This window comes from Ctenocephalides felis, unplaced genomic scaffold (assembly GCF_003426905.1).
Source record: "Ctenocephalides felis isolate EL2017-DRISC unplaced genomic scaffold, ASM342690v1 CF-g0.4_SCAFFOLD_01604, whole genome shotgun sequence".
In the NCBI taxonomy this organism is placed as follows: domain Eukaryota; kingdom Metazoa; phylum Arthropoda; class Insecta; order Siphonaptera; family Pulicidae; genus Ctenocephalides; species Ctenocephalides felis.
The window spans coordinates 19,131,512-19,152,463 of NW_020537758.1; the positions used below are offsets into that span (position 1 = coordinate 19,131,512).

At 28.6% G+C, this 20,952-nt stretch overlaps 1 protein-coding gene across 1 annotated transcript in view; it reads left to right on the forward strand.

The window, feature by feature from the left end:
- Positions 1 to 418: 418 nt before the first annotated feature.
- Positions 419 to 20,952, forward strand: part of LOC113372949 (acidic repeat-containing protein-like) — a 29,150-nt gene continuing 8,616 nt past the window's right edge. The window contains exons 1-4 of the mRNA XM_026613282.1: positions 419 to 473; positions 9,589 to 9,854; positions 9,931 to 10,029; positions 10,107 to 10,613. Coding sequence (XP_026469067.1) covers positions 9,593 to 9,854; positions 9,931 to 10,029; positions 10,107 to 10,613 — 868 coding nt within the window. The 5' untranslated portion in view covers positions 419 to 473; positions 9,589 to 9,592. The remainder of the gene's footprint in view (positions 474 to 9,588; positions 9,855 to 9,930; positions 10,030 to 10,106; positions 10,614 to 20,952) is intronic.

Here is a 20,952-nt window from a genome sequence, read left to right on the forward strand (position 1 = left end):
TCTTATACTGGGGATCATCTGGGGATTTTAGATGCAGTAATGTCTGGCCAAGGCTACTTCCACTTGGAAGCATATTACCATCTATATTTACAGGTAAATCTTGGGTTACAAAGCCAAAGCTCTTACTACATAGGCACGGGTAAGTCATTCACATCAAAATCCATTACTAAATTTGTTGACTTCTGGACAACGTAGGACATCTACACCTAGTTAGTGAAGAAATTCCTCGAATTTAATTTTCACAGCCATCTATGGATAAATGTGGATGATGATGAAGGACATCATGAGTCAATAGCTATTGTTATTATTTTATTAGGTAATTCAGGTGTGACAGTGACAAAGTGATGACAGTGAAATTTAAAGTGCATATATATATATATATATATATATTTATTTATTTATATAAAATAAGAACAATGATCTTTGTAAGTAAAATCAATGGTGATCAATGATAGTTCGTAAAATCAACGATGGTAAGCAAAAATATGTATCATTAGACAAATTTAATATTTATTTGTTAATAGTAATATGTTTAAGTAATTATGCAGTATAAATGTATCATATTTTTTTAAAATATTCTTCTTTTCATCCATTATATATCGATAAAAGTTTAATACATTCATTGGGCCGATAAAAGTTTCTTAACAATCCAGTTCTGAGTACCGTTTTCGTGTATTATATTGATTACATACAAGGACGTATCAAGGCCACAAAATTTGCAGTAAATCATGAGTTTTTTTTACGAGTTGCTTTCACATCGCGTATTATAAGATTATTAAAGTTTTAATTTTTATAATTACTATAAATCGAAATACAATTATAATTTCTTCTCATATGCTGTTCTGTAATAACTAAATTTTGCATTAGATTATTAATACTAAATGAGATTATTTTATTAGATAGATTATTAGATACTAAAGTGATTAGATACTAAAGGGCTTGACTATAACCTTAACAAAAATAATGTAATATTATTATAGGTATAGCACGTTGTACTGTTACATTGCACATTTAAATTATTCAATTAAATTTCACAAAAAATATCATCAACAAGCCTTCAATATTCTTAATATGAATTAATTTAAAGATAAATGTTTTTAGAAATGCTAATTATTTATTTTTAAAGTACCAAATACATTTTACGTAACAAAAATGACTCATATTTTCTATTGCAGTAGGTATACAGATATTCAACTGAGAATCTTATTAGAATTCCGTTATAAATTTTGTTAATGGATGAATAATACAGTATATGGAAATTTGTGTTATTAATATATCTATATATTTATTAATTTATTTTTATCTTTAGGGATTAAAACACTTTATAATTTATGCATTTTGTATTATATTAAAAATAATTTATATGCATAAATCAAATTATAAATATGGACATGTTTGAATTATAAAAAACCTATTTACAAATATTAATAAATCATCATGACGTGCACTATTTTAATTAATATTATTTTTATACGGGGGTTGGACCGTGTCTTAGTGGTTAGGGCTACGGGATTTATGCTACAAAAATCCGAAGCTTAAATAAAAATTATAGGTTCAAATAATAAAAAGCAAATTAAAAAAAATCTTATATGGGTTTATTAAAGATAATCCTTTTTTAAAGCACTATTTTAATTAATATTATTTTTATACGGGGGATGGACTGTGTGTTAGTGGTTAGGGCTATGGGATTTATGCTAAAAAAATCCGAAGCTTAAATAAAAAACAATAGGTTCAATAATAAAAAGCAAGATAAAAAAAATCTTATATGGGTTTATTCAAGATAATCCTCCATGGATATACCTCATGGATAATCTTTGAAATTTGAAAAAATGAAACGGCAAAAACTTTGTTAAAAAATCCGAATATTTGTAAAGAAGAAAAAGGCAAAAACTTGGTTTAAAAATCTGTGGATATATATCAAATTATTATTTATTATCTTGACCTCTAATTATCATAAATTTCGCAAACCAATTTTAAACACAATGAATATTACAAAGACGTGAATATAAATTTTCCATTTCTCATATTCAATAATATAATTATTACCGATTAATCATGTTTTCTATTCTGTGAAAAAATATGAGTCTGCATTTTGTACACGTTATTTAATTTTCGGCGTAATGTCACCGAATGAGAAAGGGAAAGTTGGAGCAATCTTAAAAAAAGTTTACTTTCTAATAATGATTTTTCTTTTATAATTGGACATATAGGGAATACTGGATTTTGATTATTTTGTAAATTATTTGACTAGATTGCTTATATTTATGAACTTATATATCGATATATATATATAATATATATATATATATATATATATATATATTACTTTTTTGTTAGAGCCTAATGTTTGAACTTTAAATGGCTCCCTTATATTTATTTTCTATTCGAATTTTCTGTTTATAGTTGTCAATCCCATTCATAATTTTTTCGATTTATCTATTATCCAAATGGTTATCGGCAATTAATATGTCATATTTTATAGTATCTAAATTAATTGTTCGACATAGCATTGTTTTAAGTTGACTTTAGTCCCTACATACATACTATATGAAAAAATTAATATTTTCTTATATATTTTACTAGAAATTTTAAAACGTTCAGGGATACTAAACTATATGTTCAGCCAAAAAATATTATCATATAAACATTATGATAAAGGTTATAAATGGAATTTGATTTTTATTTTAATTTGTTGTAAAATGATTGAACAGATATTATCTCACAAGATTTTTTTTACTAATAAATAGTAAATACCGAATAGGCATTATCGGCAGCTATATGTGTCATACTTTTCTTTTTATTGTTAATATTTTTTAAATTTTGACTTTTATCGTTCACATGCATATCGTATATTCATATAAAAAATTAATATATTTATTGTAGTGTTATTGGAAAAACTTATAAAAGTATTATAATAAAAAATTAGATTTAGCAATTAGATTTTTGCTTAAATTTCTAGTAGAGTGAGTATAGAATATATAGATTGATCATTTCCAGAAAGTTTTAATAAATAAGACATTAAAAATCTTAATTAACAAAATAAATTATAACAAAAAAAAATAATTATTTCATTACTAATAATAGTAGTGGTAAACAGTTGGTATTTTGTAAGAATTTTCATCTATATTTTTCCCTACATAGATTTTATCATTACCAGAAAAGTTTATATACAAGCAGTGCCATTATCTCATTTATTTTTACTAATAAATAGTAGTAAACAGTTGGATTTTGTAAGATTTTCATCTATATTTTTCCCTACATAGATTTTATCATTTCCTTTCCGGAAAAAAGATTTTTATCTATATTTTCCCCTATATATATATATATATATATATATACTAGCAAACCCGACGAACTCCGTTTCGCCACCAGATGGTTTAGTGAGAAAGATGAAGACATTTTTTGTTGTTTTATATTTGAAAAGGAAAAATTGATTTTATTGCACAACATAATGAATTTATTTCGATTACAAAATGAAGTGTTTTTTAGTTGAACTTCTCTAAGTAAATGAAAGTGAATCCGCAAATTATCCGTTTCATTGAAGTGCTCTTTAGTAACCAAATTTTTTGTTTTTTGGTCTGACGTTAACACAAACAAAGCGGATGGTTTTCCACTTGTGAGCAGGCAACGTGTAACTGCCTATGTGAAAAACAATGATTTTTTAAATGGCACGATGCCATGCACCACTAATTTTCTTAGCTATAAACCTTGCCCGAGACCTTTCCAACGAATGCAAAATTGTCGAAAATCGGTTCGTGCGTTCTGGAGTTAAATCGTCAGGAAGGAAAACCCGACTTATTTAACATATATACAACTTAATGATTTCATAAGCTATTGAGCTAATTTATATGTTAAGCAACCTATGTGTGTCTCATCTTTGTGTGATAATTATATGATTATGATGTATAAATTTTATTATTCATTGCGAAAAGGGCGAATATTTTTATGGATGCAGCAATGCCGGACGCGAACTATTTTCACTTGAAAAAATATTGCTATTTATATTTCCAAATGATAACGTATGTCACTACTGCTTGACATCAGGCTCTTCAAAGCAGGATCGAACCCATGACCTCTGAATCAGAACCAGTTTGCTCTGATCACTTAACCACAAGTGAGAACTTTAGATATGTTAAACATATTTTCTAAACTAAAAAATCTAAAATGATAACTATACCCAATTTATACAAATTTTTTACTTTCAAAATTTTGTAAAAGCATCCTAAGAAGTTTCACTCTTCAAAAATGATTTTAGTCGATTTGTGCATAAGTTCGTTTATGATATTTCGTTTTCGTCAGCGGCGCCTCGCCTCACCTGGTCTCGCCTTCACCTAGCGTCAGCCGCGATCTGTGGCGGTATTCAGGTCCGCGCTCGGATCTCCCCAGTGGTTGTGTGTCTTCGGCTTCTTTCTTGCATTCCCCTCTCGTATATTTGTGAGTTGCTACCATCATTCTTCTACTCCTCTTGAGCGTCAAAACGCCGCTACTTAAGGCCAAGTCCATTGCCATTGCCAGAGCAATCGCGTACCAAATTGAAAGCGCTGAGCACAACGCCGTAGGTAGCCCAGCCAAAAGAACGAAACGATATTTTGGATACAGTTTTTTATCAATTTTCATCGATACGTCGTATCGATTCAGTGTGTTGTAGTGCCATCCGGAAGTCTTGATTTTGATTAATCCAAAATCCGGTGAGTAGCAGGAAGTGATATTAATATTGGTCACCAAGTGGGAAAGCGTTGGTTCCAAAGGGGCTGCCAAAATTCGATATTGTCAATGAAATTTAGTGTCGTGATTGATTTTTAATTTTAATTAGTGGTTTTTGTTGGATATGTCTCATGTAATTGTGCACGATGTGGTAAGTGCATTTTTTAATTCAACTTCAAGTCTAGGACTCGGATTATATTTTTTAATATTTGTTGTTTTGGTGAATCCATCTAAAAATATTAGTGATAAAGGAGTAATCTATTAAAATACCGTTCATACTAATTAAAAAATGTTAAATTAAAATATAATAATGTTTTTGTTACTTACCACACTTGTGAACATATTCATAAAAAAAATTACTTTTGAAAAAATATTTAAAAATTTAAGTAGTAGTTAATTATGATTTGTTGATAGTATTTGTTGATAATATTCAGTTTTAACTGAATTCTCACTCACATAGCATATTAGCTTATATTTCAATTTTTAATTTCTATTTAGAACAATAATTGCAATGCCTTTTATTGATGTTATTATATTTTTAATATAGAACTATTATAAGTTCTATTAAACAATGGACTATATTAATTTCAAATTTCAAATTTGAAAGTTTAATTTGAACGCTAGATACGTAAATTTAGATCATAAAAATGATTTAATATATTATAGATAGATATATATATATAGTATATATATAAGATATATATCTATAATATATATTCTATATATATTAAAATTATGAGATATGCCTTTTATCAATTTACTTTCACAAAATACCACTTTTACAATTTATAATTTGTCGCCAACTGATGCTTCTATTTTGTGATGTAAGATTTTATACATAAATTTACTCTAGATGATCTTTTCTATTTTCCCAGTGTGAATTTAAACATTCCAACTAAAGATCTCGTATTCAAATTATTGTTCTACTTGAGTCTCACAAATATTTAGGGCGTTGTTTATAGTATAATAAACTTTGAGAAATTTGGATTTTCCCACGATATACATTTAAATTTGTAAAGAGTATTTTATATTTTTTAGTAATCTTCTTTTTCTATTTAAAATATATGAAGAATTAAATACTATATTTTAGCAACGCATCCTATATTACAATTAGTACTTTAAATTATAAATGAAGTGTTATACTTTCACGAGATTTATTGCACAGTAATTTAGTTTTAACCAATAAATATTACATTGATATAGTTAATTTATTTTATACCATTCGCTAAATTATACCTAATTTAATAATTTGCAAATAATTAAGATGGATCGCTAATTATAATAATTAATCCAAAACGATCTTGATGCTCCAGTTAATTTTTAATCGAATGTTAACAGTTATTTTATTAACTGTAAATCTTAACACGTATCGTTTGTATAAAATTTTTAGAATTATTATTTGTATTCTCAAAAAGTCATTTTTATCTAGAAATGCAGTAGCAGTTAAATTTTATAATGTTAAATACTTGTGAAGAATCTGAATCATCTTGCACCCATATCGTACACTTTTCAAATATTGATCAACTTTTCTGCTTAGGAGCTTTCAATTATGATAGCTTACGGCATTTTTATAAGGAAAATTGTACTAGTAATTTTGAAGTATATTACATAATTTTAAAAAAACTCGATTTTTTAATGTAGCCATATTTTTGCCGTTACAAGATCGCAATGTGGATCAACGTGGTGCTAAATAGCCCAACAAACTCATAACACATTATGTTTGCATGACAATCATCAAAGTAACTGTTAAATACTGCTATGGTTTTGATATGAATAAAAAACGCAAATTTAAATTTCTTAGACGTATCCAGATTGTTCCTACTTAAACATTTTTTTAACATTTTCTAATTCATGTTTAATGCACAACGGTGTGCAATATGAATTTGTAATAATATTAAATTTGCAATACTGGTAAGCAAAATTTGCTATCTAATTTAATTTAAAATTTTGTCAAAATATGAACTTAGAAATTCAGAATTTTCTTAGAAACTACTAAAAATATATATGGGACGCTCATTTTTTTTGAAAGATGTCTTTTTTTGCATAAGATTTGTCTTATATAAATGTCTATAAATATGCATTAGAATAATTAAATGATATATGAACATTTTTCTTAATTATACATATATATATATATATATATATATATATATTATTTTTAATACCTACCTTTATTCTCATTATAATTTGTCCTCCACTTGAAAGTAGGTTGATTTTCTGTTTTATTTCATTTTGATACATACTTTTTGAACTTCTTATTTTTTTTTTATATTTCTGTAATTTCTATAATTTTTATCTTGTGTAATTTTCCTAAAACTGCAAATTTATTACTTTTAATGATGTGGCACAGAATTCATTCTTTTTCCAATATGGATTTCAACCAACTTCTTTTAATTTTAAAATCGTGTCTAGTAAAAATTTTTTATACCAATTTCTGCAGAACATATGTATTTGTAACTTCATTGATTTCAAAGGTTAAAACCTGAAAATGTGCAAAAATCAATATGTTGTAGAACCACTAAATAAAATAAAAAAAATAGTATAGGATATTAAATAAAATTGGTAAAATAGTAGCTAAGTGATCTAAGTAAGCGAGGATATTGGCAATAAATCAAAAATTTAAATATAAAGCATAAACAAAAAGCATATGTTTACTTTTCTTAAAGCAATTCAGAAAATCTTTTTCAAATTAAAATTTTCAAAATAAATATGCTTTTCATAAATTAAATATTTCAAATAAATTGCGTTTGAAGTCGTTACACCCAAATTGCTCGTTGAATCTATTTAATATTCTTTGGTCAGTAAAATCAGTAATTTATTTTGTAAACTATTATATATATATATATATATATATATATATATATAAGTAAATATATATTTAATTATTCAAACAATTTATATTTAACAATGTGATATGACATGCATATCAGTGAAATATCTGCAGTTAAATAATTTAAAATGATTGAAAAAAATAGATAAAGTCAATAATTACTTTGATACAATTAGACGAAGCATACTATTGAATATATTTAGTTTGTAAATGATTAAATATGATTTCTCTGATAAATATAACTATTACTATTTAAAACTTGAATCCAATAACACTGAATACTTTTCCTGAAATTCTAAAAGCCCTTCGCTGTTTTTAAAGTATTTTGTTTCTCTTGATTGAACAATCTGCTAAGTAGCTTGTCTTTTTATGGTTCGTGATCTTCATAACACGGAAAAACAAATTAGAAGAAGAATAAACTCTTGTTGCGTGAACGGATTTTCTTGTCTATTGTTTGGAACTACATAACAATGCAGTTTGCTACTAAAGATTTTAACCTCAAACAGGATAAATAAACACAGTAGAAATAGAAGAATCTCATTGGGAGGTGGAACACCTCTGAGATATTTGAATATACATCAAATTAAACTTTACCGTCGGTAATAGAAAAATTTTAAAAGTAAAAAAATGTGTTTTTAAAAGTAAAATCATGTATTAATATCGGATTTGCTAGGAAGTCAGATTTTCTGGCGTGTCGGATTTACTTGCGTCTCGGATTTTCTGGCGAGTCAAGTAAAATATATCATAACAGCTCATTAAACTATTGAGTTTTGTTTTTATATAATTAAATTTTTTATATAATTTCTTAAGTAAAATATGACTAAGACATAGTGTTTACTCTAAATGTCTAGTGCATATTATAATTTATTAATTTATAATAATTCATTATATAAAGTATCACTTCACGCGACAATTTAATAACCATTCTTGTTAGTTCTTGTAAAAATATGTTTTGAATAAATTGAATTCAAAATAAATAATTAAAATTATTTTAGTATTAATATGTTCCTAATTAGTAGATTCTTAGTTTCTTTTCCTTACAGAAAATTTGTTATTATATTGTCAGAAATATTTTTCAAGTGCACTTGCAATTAATGATTTTTGTAAATTAATTGATTCGTATAGAGAATTTTTCAAAGAATTGCGAAATTAATTCATAAAGAGAAAAAAAAATTAATCAAAGGTATATATAAAATTTATACTTTAGATTTTTCGGATATAAAATATTACTTTGTACTGCCTTTGGGAATCCTTGGTACCTACAATTCCATGACAAGACAAAACACGTCAATGACCCTTCTTACCTATCGTTTAAGCGATTGTATCTTCTTTTCTAAATTGCTTTGTACTATATATTGTGCATTGGAAGCAAAAAATCGAAAACTAAAATAATTTATTTTTAAAGTTAACTTATGTTTATATTAATTTTTGATGATAATTTTGTGTACAAAAACGATATTATTTCAATACAAATCGTTTGCAAAATAATTCTAATAAAATAGTCCTCGTTTTTGTATCCTTCCCGATCAATTGTATTCTCGCATTCTCTTAAAAATCTTTCTTACTATTACGATTTTTATAAATATTACTTCCAGCATAACTCACGCTATTTCCAAGTGAAGATATTATTTATTGCCCGTCATAAACATTACACACAAGAAAACCTCTCATTACATGCTTGTTGCGCAAGGCAATGCACAGTTGGGTGTAACTAATCGAAAGTAATTAAAATCTGAACTATTATAATAGTAATATAATATATTAACAACCAGAGTTTCATATAATATTTATATCTGGCCATCGGAAAAGTTCAACCACCTGTCTTTATTTAGCGATCTACATTAATTTGTTTATTATCATACAAAGGATCCACTTCATCCTTCTATAATTTCTTCGTCATTTGATAGTTTAATAAGAATTCTTGTCACTTTTTATAAAAGATGATTTAATCCAAAATCAAAAATCCACTTTATGTTTAGTAAGTAGTTTTGCTAATTGCTCTATATTATTTAATTAGAATAAATCTAATTTTATCCTTTATTACCTTTTCCCAGAACGATGAAGTTTGCGCTGTGTTTAGCCGTAATAGGCTGTCTGGCGCTATCAGCCCTATGTTCTCCTGTTCAAATAGTTGAAGTTCCCAGGGAACAAGCATTGGAACCAAAAGTACCTCAATCAGTAGCAAAAGCAACTGGAAGACAAACTGCAGCAGTCTCACCATCAGCTGCACCCATTGAAGACGACGATGACGACGACGATGATGATGATGACGATGACGATGATGATATTAGTGATGCTTTGGATGTCGACGTAGGAGATGGTATGTGATAGATAAAAAATATTTCATACCAAGAATGTGATATTGGATAATGCATAGTTTATTTATTTCTACTTAGATGATGATGACGATGACGACGATGATGCAGGATCAGATGATGATGATGATGACGACGATGACGACTACTTGGAACGTCTCTTAGACGACATATTAGGAGGTAAATACGCAGTTAAAATGTGACTTCATTTGGTGTGTGTTGCTTCTATGTCATTTTCCTTTTCTTTTCTTCTGCAGACGATGATGACGATGACGATGATGATGAAGACGATGAACCTTCACCATCATCCGGCATCTCGCAGCCGGCTGTGCCCTTAGCCCAACCCGCAACTGCCGCACCTATTGTCCAACCCCAAATTATTTCAGTAGGTGATGAGGACGCATTTTCCGCAGATTATGCTGGTGAGAGCGCCGGCGATGCAGCCACCGACGCATACGACGATTTGGCCGAAGAATCCTCGGTCAACGATCCTCAAATCGTGGAAAAGGATCCCGTAGCAGTTGCACCAGTCCAACAACAACAAGCACTGGCACCACAAGCACTGGCACCACAAGCACCAACTGACGATGACGATGATGACGATGACGACGACGACGATGACGATGATGACGAAGCTGACTCTATAACTGACGCACTTGATGACGATGACGACGACGATGATGATACCGATGACGATGATGACGATGACGATGACGACGAGGACGAATTCATCGGTGATGATGTCATCGAGGCGAGGAAAGCACGTGAGTTGACTAAGGGCAAACATCACAAAAAGTCGCGCAAAAACGTTGCCAAAACGAAGAAAGCGACACGATAGACTTTATAGGTCGCACGACGAGGGCAACATTGTCACAGTAATAGATACTCAAAGCCAATTTTAAATTAGTAAAGTGATTCTTAAGCAAACAAATGCATTAAAGCTTGTGAAATTTCTGTTAAATAATGACTCTTTGCCAGTAGTGACAATGTTTTACCAAGTGTGCGAAGTGTTAAGGATTTTTGGGAATGTTCAGGCTATAACAAAAAGCTCTTAACATCATTAAATATTTTCCAAATACGTTTTTGACACTATATTAAAATCTTAATCATACTTTTTTAGTGTTTTTTGTTATACATGAACAAGCTCTAAACGTGTTGATTCCTGGCAGTGTATTAAAAATCGTTCAAAAAATTTATGTAGTAAGTTTTTTTATGATTGATGAATGATTCTTAATACAATGTTTGAAATCAACATTTAGTTAACATTACTGCCCATAATTTTCTCTCTAACAATATTTTAATAACTAAATAAAATGCGCGCGCTAAAGTGTTACATTGTACCGTTGTTTTCAAAAGACTTTGACCGCACTAAACATTCCAACGACACTGTATAAACGTGTGCTGTGTTATTTATTAAATGTTTTATACATATATATATATATACATATATATATATATATATATATATATGCATGTGCATATGCATATTAAGGGCCTTAGTTAAAATTGAAGCAGTCTTTATTGATGAGCTCGTTTTAGAATGAAAAACGTGCTAGTGAAGTTAAAAAATATCAACATCAAATTTTAAATCTTTGCCTCAATTTTATTTCTAAAGTCAATATATATATATATATATATATATGTGTATGTGTATATGTATATGTACATGTTTGTGTTGATAGTTACTTATTTGTTGAGTACGAAGAGACAAAGTTAAGCGGTTTTAAGATATTATTTATTTATTTATTTATTTATTTATATTTATTTTTTATAATATTTCTATGCGTACATGAAAACTACTGCATTGAAGTTAAAAATCGCTTCCGTGGTTGATGTCATTCTTTATAATTTTTTCTATTAAAAATTTTAAACAATGACATGGATATTTAGAACATTGATATTTTATGTTGTAAAAATATGCAAAATTAAATTTTCTCCATGTACAAAATTATAATGAATAGACAAATTGTTTATTTAAAAACGATTATTTGTGTTTTATTTCAGTTCATGGTTATCAAAGTTGTAAAAAAGTCATTTGTGTGAAGGGGGCGATCTTGAAGCCATTTTTAACTTAATGCACTAACATCATATTAACATTAACATATATTGCTTAGGAGGAGGTTGATATGAGAAAATTATTATTGTTCCGTTGACAAAGACATGACTGGATTATTGACTGATTTCTAGCTGACAAATGTGACTATTGACAGAAATTATATGGTATTTATCATTCACAAATCACTTTACATTATAAAACACACTGTATGATACACTAAACGCATGATTTGACAAATTTAACAAACTCAACAAGAAAAATAAAATTTCCAGATTGCACGATTGAAAATAATGTTTTCCAATGTTGCTTTTTAATAACACGCAAAGCATGCCTTTTGAAATTATTTTTATATGATTAAACTATAATTTACATGTGAAAAAATGAATTCACGTCGAGAAAATCTTGGTCCATTTTGTGCCAATTGATCTCAATTTAAGTTGATTTATTAACTTAATTTCCACGATTAATATGGTGCATCCGCTTGCTGATTAATAATTAAACGTATTTGCATATTTTTAATGAGAACTTGATATAAGAAATTGAGAACAAGATAAAATGATTATATTGAGTGGTTACGGCAATTATACCAATAACCACCTCACGGTGTATGAATATCGGAAAATTAAATTTAATTGCTGGAGATATGATTTGCATTCGGTGTCGGCGAACTTATAAAATCATAAAAATATGAACAGAGTGAAAATATAAAACAGAACGTTTCTATTTTGTTATGGGACGTAGTGAAATTTGAAAATCACTTTTGTTTGACCATATCTGTTAGCACAATGCTGCAAATACCAATATCAACATTTAAGACAAACATTGATTTTGAGTCAGAACTAGGTCCCAAAAGAGATTCTGTTTCTTTTATTCATCGATAAGGTGACAATTAGATACATCCGATATGCGTAATGATAAAAAAACGCAGAATGAAGAAACTTTTTACGTTTTACAAAGTGTGAATGAAACGTATGACCCAAAAACACACGTAAATTTCGATTTCTCTTTCGATACAACGGCGCAGAACGACAAAAACATTCCTTCATTAAATCTCTGAATATAAAGTAACCCAGATCAACATCCCAAGGGAATTGAAAATTTTACTAAGCTACCAATTATTTTTATTTTTTTTTCATATTTCACGAAAAGTGTTCTTTACAAGGGCTTAGTACCTACTGATGGAAACTAATAGCTTGAAATATTTGGAGCAACAGAAAGATTGAAACTTCATTTCAACCAAATTGTAGCTTTCTGGATTTTTTTTATTCATTTTTGAGTAATATTTATAGACTTGTAAAATTTTAAAATCATTAGTCATATAGTACATAAATATCCAAACATAAGTGTAAGGAGCATTTCACTTAAAGAGGAGTTTCAGGACTTCCAGACAATAGAACAGGAATGATTTATTAGTATAGAGTTGGTGCAGAGCTTTTTCTTTTGCAAAAACCTTTTTACTTTTCTGCTAATTCTATAAAAACGGTTTGGCTGATCGTCTTGCAAAGCAAATAGATACGTCTACAAGTTCCTGTCTTTTAAAGCAGTTTTTGAGAAAACGTCTTCGAAATGTCAAATATTGGGTTACGTACATACTAATACGTGCTTTTCAATTTTGTTGTCAAACAGTTCAGATTGACTTAAATACGAGAATACACAAAATCAGCATGTCGGATTTTTTGGCTAAAATATACTTTTCTTCGAAAAAGTTAAATAGATTTAATCCTAAAGTAATGGCGCTGTTATAAAACATCAAATAAATAGATAATGCTTTTTTATTGGCCTCGCTTACTTTGAGCATGTATATTCTAAACTATATATTTATTTATTATATATATATATATATTTATATATATATACACATATATATGAGAGTGGTCCTTAATATGGATATTTTCGAATTTCCTTGCTCCAAAGGGCTCAAATGGTTCCAAATTGATAAAAAACAAGTCTCTTAAAGTTTTAGTTCTTAATATTAATTTTTAGATAGGGCGCAATTCAATCAAATTTTCTATGGAAATAGCATGAAAACAATTCTGAAAATAAAAAAAAATTTAGGTATAACTTAGCGACAAATGAATTAAAAGTGAAAATTCGTTTCATTGAAAATTTGACGTTCTGCAAAACAGGTTTTTTATAATTTGTTTTGTAGAGCGTCGAATATATACAAAACTTTGATTGAATTGCGCACTATCTAAAAGACAATATTAAGAGCTAATCTCAGGGAGCAAGGAAATTCGAAAATATCCATATTAAGACATACATCTACATACGACTATATATATATATATATATAATATATATATATATATATATAATTTAACCCTTTTTTTTGCTTTTTACAACTTTTTCTTCTAAAAAAGATCTTTTCCAACTCTAATCATATTTTTTCTTTCTTCTGATTTCATTCAAATTCAACTCAACAATTCAAATTCTTTTTAACTTCAAATTACTTCCTACTTTCTAGGCAATTTCAAATCAACAATTCAAATTCTGTTTAATTTCATCTCAACATTTCAAATTCTATCTCATTGTCAAGGATCGACACATGGATCTCAGGTGTGTGTGTCGGGCACGCAACTGACTGAGCTATTCCCGACAAAGACAATGCATTACAAATAAATGAATGTATGTAATCATTTCCGCGACATTCTAATTCAGCAATCCGGTATCATTTCCAACAAATTTGATCTAATTCCAATCACTCACCGCGCATACGAAATTTCGCTCCGCCAATTTTCAAATCCGGTGCTTCCGGTTTTGACTCCGTCAGATATAATATGGAAAGAAGAAAAAACGTCGGTCGTTCGTGTTTGCATTCATATACATTTATATCGATGTCAGTGGGTTAAAACTTGACACACATGTTCATACATTTGTCGGAACGCTCGCTCTCCATATTATCACGTGTAGGGCATGCGACTCTGACACAGATCATCGGCCCGGTACAGGTGCCGCGGCGGTACGAAGGCACGACGCCCGGTGCATATTGATTGTATCGATATCGATATCGGGAAGATTGGTAGTAAATCGACGATTCTTACCGGTTTCGAATTGGTTAGAAGACAAATCCGTATCCTCAATGACGGAATTTGACGGAATCGACACGTATTATGTATATTATAGTACAATACTTTAAAAGTCATACTTAACTATTAAAAACATTAAGGGTTGAAAATTTAAAGTCGATTACTAATTTATACGATTTGAAGTAATATTATTCTCTCCTTTCTGTACTCTCTAATAGAAAATTAATCCTTAAAAAAGAAATATATTTAATAATAAACATATTCATTTTTTTCATAATATACATAATACGGTGGTACCCTGCCTTACAAGCTTATATCGTACCATAATCAAACTCGTATGTTGAATTGCTCGTATCTCAAAGCATTTTTTTTATATATATACATTGAAATGACGATTCGTACAGGTTTCGAATGGGTTGTGTTGCTAGAAAAAGAATCCGTAACCTCAATGACGGAAGTTGAATACGAAGGCGTGTTCGATTCGTCGATTTATTGGCCGTATCGAAATACAGTGGTACCCCGCCTTACGAGCTTAATTCGAACCGTAACCACGCTCGCATGTCAAATTTCTCGTATCTTAAAGCAATTTTTTCTACATAAAAACATTGAAATGCACAGTTTCAGCACAGTGTTTTTTGATAATAAACATTAATAAAACTGCAGAAACAGCAAATTACTAAATAAAAAATGACAGAATTTTTATTATACTAGTTTTGTGTTTGTAAAAACTATCCAATGAGCTTTATTTTTTAGCATATTATAGTATTTCAAAAATAAGTTGGACAAGTTTTGTCAAAAAATTCTGATGCATCTTTTTCGAGACGGTTTTTATCCGCAAATTTTTCAACTTTGTCCCACATTGCACGAACAAATGCACACGCCAATATTAATGAATTGTAATTTTTAAAATCGACATTTTGGATAAGTTTTTTTTTTTTTGAATTTGGGTTTGAATGAACAGTTTTGGGTTTTGGTTTCAAATCGTCTCATACTTTTTTCTAATATATTCAATAGCAAGCCAAAAATTCTTGAAAAATTAATTTTAATAAACAGAGTCATCGGCTTATTTTCTCTGATCCTCGAGTTAAATATAAACGTATAGTAACACTCATAAGGGGGTGTCCATTAATTACGTGATCGACCTTTTAAGGATTTTTGGACACCTCCTTTAGTGATAAAAAAATTAAAACTAACTCTACTCCCACACGAAACTTGTACACCAAATGCATTTTTAGTTACAAAAGAAGTGGTGAACGTTTGGATTTTTTTTCGAAAATGTTTGGATTTTTTAAAAAAATTCAAGTAAAAATTAAATGGACGTAATATCTTACTACACCCCTTCCATCCCCCACCTGATATTCTGTGATTTTTTGTCAAATCCGCCAGCACCCTAAAAATCTCATGTGATTAATGGACACCCCTCGAGCCATGGGTACTAAAATTATAATATTTCACAGTAGTGTTCATTGCAAACGTAATATATTAAATTTATATTTTAATTAATAGATGTTTTATATATGTCAAAGACTTTCACATGCCGAATATAGAATATCAATTAAGAAAACATCAAAAACTGATATAATGATAAAACATTTGAAATGAAACATCTATTTTCTAAAAATTCTGTTTTTGGTCACTTCTAGCTAATTCTAATGCTGATTAAATATTATGCAAATTTCAGCATTAGCTATAGAAACTATCAATTTTACATTAATATATCATTTCAGCATTTATTATATACTGCTTTTCTCATGAATTAATTTTTCATTCGGGGGTACAATTGTTATACTTATTTAAATATTGTGGGCAATTATTAAATGTCACAGAAATAACAAAAGTATATAAAAAAAATTCTTCATAGCCACCTCAGATTTTCATTAAGTTACTTTGATACTAATCCAAATCCTGATTATTAAAGTTCGATTTTTCATTTTCATTTCTTAATGTTTTAAATACTTGAGGGTATTGTTTCTATACTATACTGAAGTATTTTATAGTATTGTACTAATCATTATGACTAGAAATATTTCATCATATTACACAAAGTTCAAAAAAAAAATTCTTTGTAAATAATGAGAGGTAAATGACCAATCAACAGAACATTCTGAAGCATCAAAACTCATTTAAATATGGCCATATTATAAACAAATTTAAAGAAAGATTTTTCTCTAATTATCTAAATAATTTTTACAATTTTTACATACATTTACCAATTCTAAAAATACAATTATTATTCATAATGTGTTTCTCACAAATTCGATATTTCCGTTACAAATTTTCGAATCAACGCGTTTAACAGTACTGTGCGAATTTCTATGCGTCCATTCATATCCGATCATTAAATATTATAATATATACGATAAAACAACTAAGTCAGTATGTTTCCGTGTGAACAAACATTGAAAATACAAATTCAGTGGGTTAATACATAAAAAACTTTGGATACATGTCGTAAAAACCATTGCCGGTTTTATGTGAAAGCAGTTTCAAAAACACAGCTGAGAATTTTAAATGATACATTCATTCTAATAAAGGAAATGATTGTCTAAATTATACGGAATATTAACGGATCAAGCCATAAACTATATCACATTTTTCGATAACTGGTATATAAAAATTTTTATGGAATATTTTATTATAATAATTTTGATTTGTTTACTATTTAAGATATGCTTCCTGTATTCATTCAGACCAAAATAAGAGGAAATCAGCTTTTAAATTGAAGGAAACAAAATAATTCAATAATAAGTAATAAAAAAATATAAAAAAAATTAATAGATCCAATTAATATGATTAATAATTCTTATATTAGCTTCTTGTGCGATATAATATAAAATTCTATTCATTATTGTGGTTGTTTGGTCGATTCACATAATTTATTAGTGAATAAAACTGCTGAATATAGGGTCCGCCAAATAACTTTTTTTTAGGAGGTACGACTTAAGCAACCCTACTGTGTACTCTGCACTCTTTACATTTCACTTTCAAATAAAAAAGCGAAAATATTTAGTGGTTTTTTAATAGAATTTTCAAACAAAAAGAAAATTGGCAAAATATTCAGTAGAATTTTTAAGGAAATTTTCAAAAAAAGCTAGTTGGCGGACCACCCTGTATATAAAAGTAACTTAAGCAAGTACATTAAATGGTTAATAACCAAATAATTAAATTTATTATTTTTATCAATATTAAATAAAACAATGCAATAAATTAGTTAAATTTACTGTAAAAAATATTAATCATTCTAAGGGTTTCAAATTTAGCACATAAGGTGACGTTGGGGTCTAATAGGTCCCAGATGTATGAAAAAGTTAAAAATCATTTTTACCTCAATTTCCTGACCCGACAAGCCTATCTGATATTTTCTATCGTTTTGTTTGTTTTAATTTTTTTCATTTATAATAAATTAAATTGATCATAATAATATTTTAAATAGTTTTTCAAGTTACTAAAATTTGCACCATTTGTTTTAAATTTAAAAATTAATGTAGTTGCATATAAATATTCAACAAATCCTAATTTTTTGTGCTTTATAGGCACAAATTTTATTTAAATCAATATCTCTAGATAACATTTATTCAAATAAAATCATTATTAAAACACTAAATGATGATCCTTTATATAGCCAAAACATTTGAGAAAAAAATCTTATTAAACACTGTTCATCTCTTGAGATAAATGAAATCGAGTGTCGAATTTGAAGAATAATATTATTCTCTCTCCAAATTTGTAACAAAGAATTTATTATTATTTTTTCATTTTAGGACTACTTCATTAATCTACATACAATTTTTTAATGAATCTTTTCATAATGAGAGAGGAGATTGAGAATCCTCATATATGAGGATGCAGCATTATGGTTATTTTTGAGTAAATATTTTAGAATTGTTTCATCTGTTACATTGTGTTCTTCCTCCATTAAAAAACCTTTAGATCGAGGCTAACGATCTCAAGTGAAACTTTTACTAGAATTTACTTTATTTGTTGGAATTCCAAGAACGCCCGCGAAAACGTCTTCCATTTGACATGACCTACATGAAGACTTTAGCTCTGGTCCGCTAAGAAACGATACGTGAGTGACACTTATTATTCGACTTCGTTTTATCTTCAACCAATTAAATTTCTTAAGACGGAAGACAAACGTTTGACGGGAATCCTTCAACTGGTGACCATGACACACTACCGGAAGAACCTGTTTTGAACTCGGGAGGACATTCACCTGAAACTGACGACGACAACCAGGGACAGACTCTTCACTTCATTCTGCATTTTTTTTGAATGCACTGGATAAATATTGATTTTTATCAATAAGAAAACATTCTAGACATCTTTTGTTTTAATTGAATATATAAACTCTCAAGAAGTTCTGTATAGGATATAGTATTTGTTGTTACCGATTCAGTATCTTTTATTATTATTAGAGAGAGGCTAATTTATTCCCGTAACCATAAACAATCTATGGACTGCAAAATGCATGATATACTTGTATAAATACGAAACGACTACAGATACAAGCAAATTTCACCTACATTCTAAATCAATATAATTTTATGATGATACTAAATACTTGATATTGACATCGTAAATCAATTGAGAACATTTACCGATGATCCTAAGATAGAAGTTGTATTTAAAAACCTTTTTAGACCAATGCAATAAAAATACATGCTAATATATATAACGTGAAATAAGTCAGAGAACCACATCGAATTAGAAGGACTGTTCAACAATCTTTAATCACATTATTAATCCCAAAAACAAACTAGTGGTGCATGGCATCGTGCCTTAAGGCAAATTGTTGGAACTTCCCGTACCGAAAAAAATTGAAAAAAATAGATTTTTGAGAAATTTAAAAAAATGACTTGAAAAAATAAAAAAAATTGTATTTTGGTTTTTTGATTTTTTTTTTTTGAAATTTTGAACATTTTTTAAAGCAATCACACTGCATAGCTGATTTAGAGTTAACACACACGCACGCATACATCAATTTTTTCTAAGGTATGCCAAAATGTTCAGAAAGCGCTGATAGATATATAAAAAATTTCATTTTCGTTTTCTGCTATTACTAAAACTTACCCTACGAGAAGTTAATAAATAAAATTTGCTTATCTATGGTGTCTATTAACTCCATAAATTATCTAAACTTGAACTAGAAATAAATATCTGAATTATTGGCATGTCATAGATCACCATTTCCATTTTGTGGACTGCTAAAAATTTTTTTTTGAAAGTTGTCATAGACCCCTGGGAGTAGATATAGATTCTCTTTGACTTTAGTAGATACTACAAAAATTAGGGATTCTATATAGGAATGGTCTAGTGTATTTATTACAGTTAATTTATTTCTCAAACAAGACGTATAAATTGACTAAAAACTGTTTTTCAAACCTATGAGCTGACACTGATAATTACAATATGCAACTCTGGATAGAATTATTTCTCAATTGTGTTCTGCAGCACCAATGACAATTTTAAATGAATTTTTCAAATCAGTAAAAATATTACAAATATATTGGCGATTACGGACCAACGCACTCTAACCTGAAACTAGCTTAGTTTTAGGTTGAGCGCACGTTCGGCCTAACGAATATTTAAAGAGATGCACTATGGTATCTCAAAAGCGGAATTTGCGAATTTGATGAAACTTGGCACACATTGTTACTATACTTTACCAAGATTGTGACAAAAAAAATTTAATTGGTTCATGCACTAGTTTTCGAGATATACAAGATTACTTAACAATCAAACATGATTGATATTGGCGATTACGGACCAACGCACTCTGACCTGAAACTAGCTTAGTTTTAGGTTGAGAGCACATTTGGCCTAATGAATATTTAAAGAGATGCACTATGGTATCTCAAAAAGGGATTTTGCAAATTTGATGAAACTTGGCACACATTGTTATTATACTTTACCAAGTTTGTGACAAAAATTTTGAATTGGTTCATGCACTAGCTTTTGAGATATTACTATAGTTAGTATTTACTTAGTATTTGAGATACTAGTAAAAAGTGCCATCAC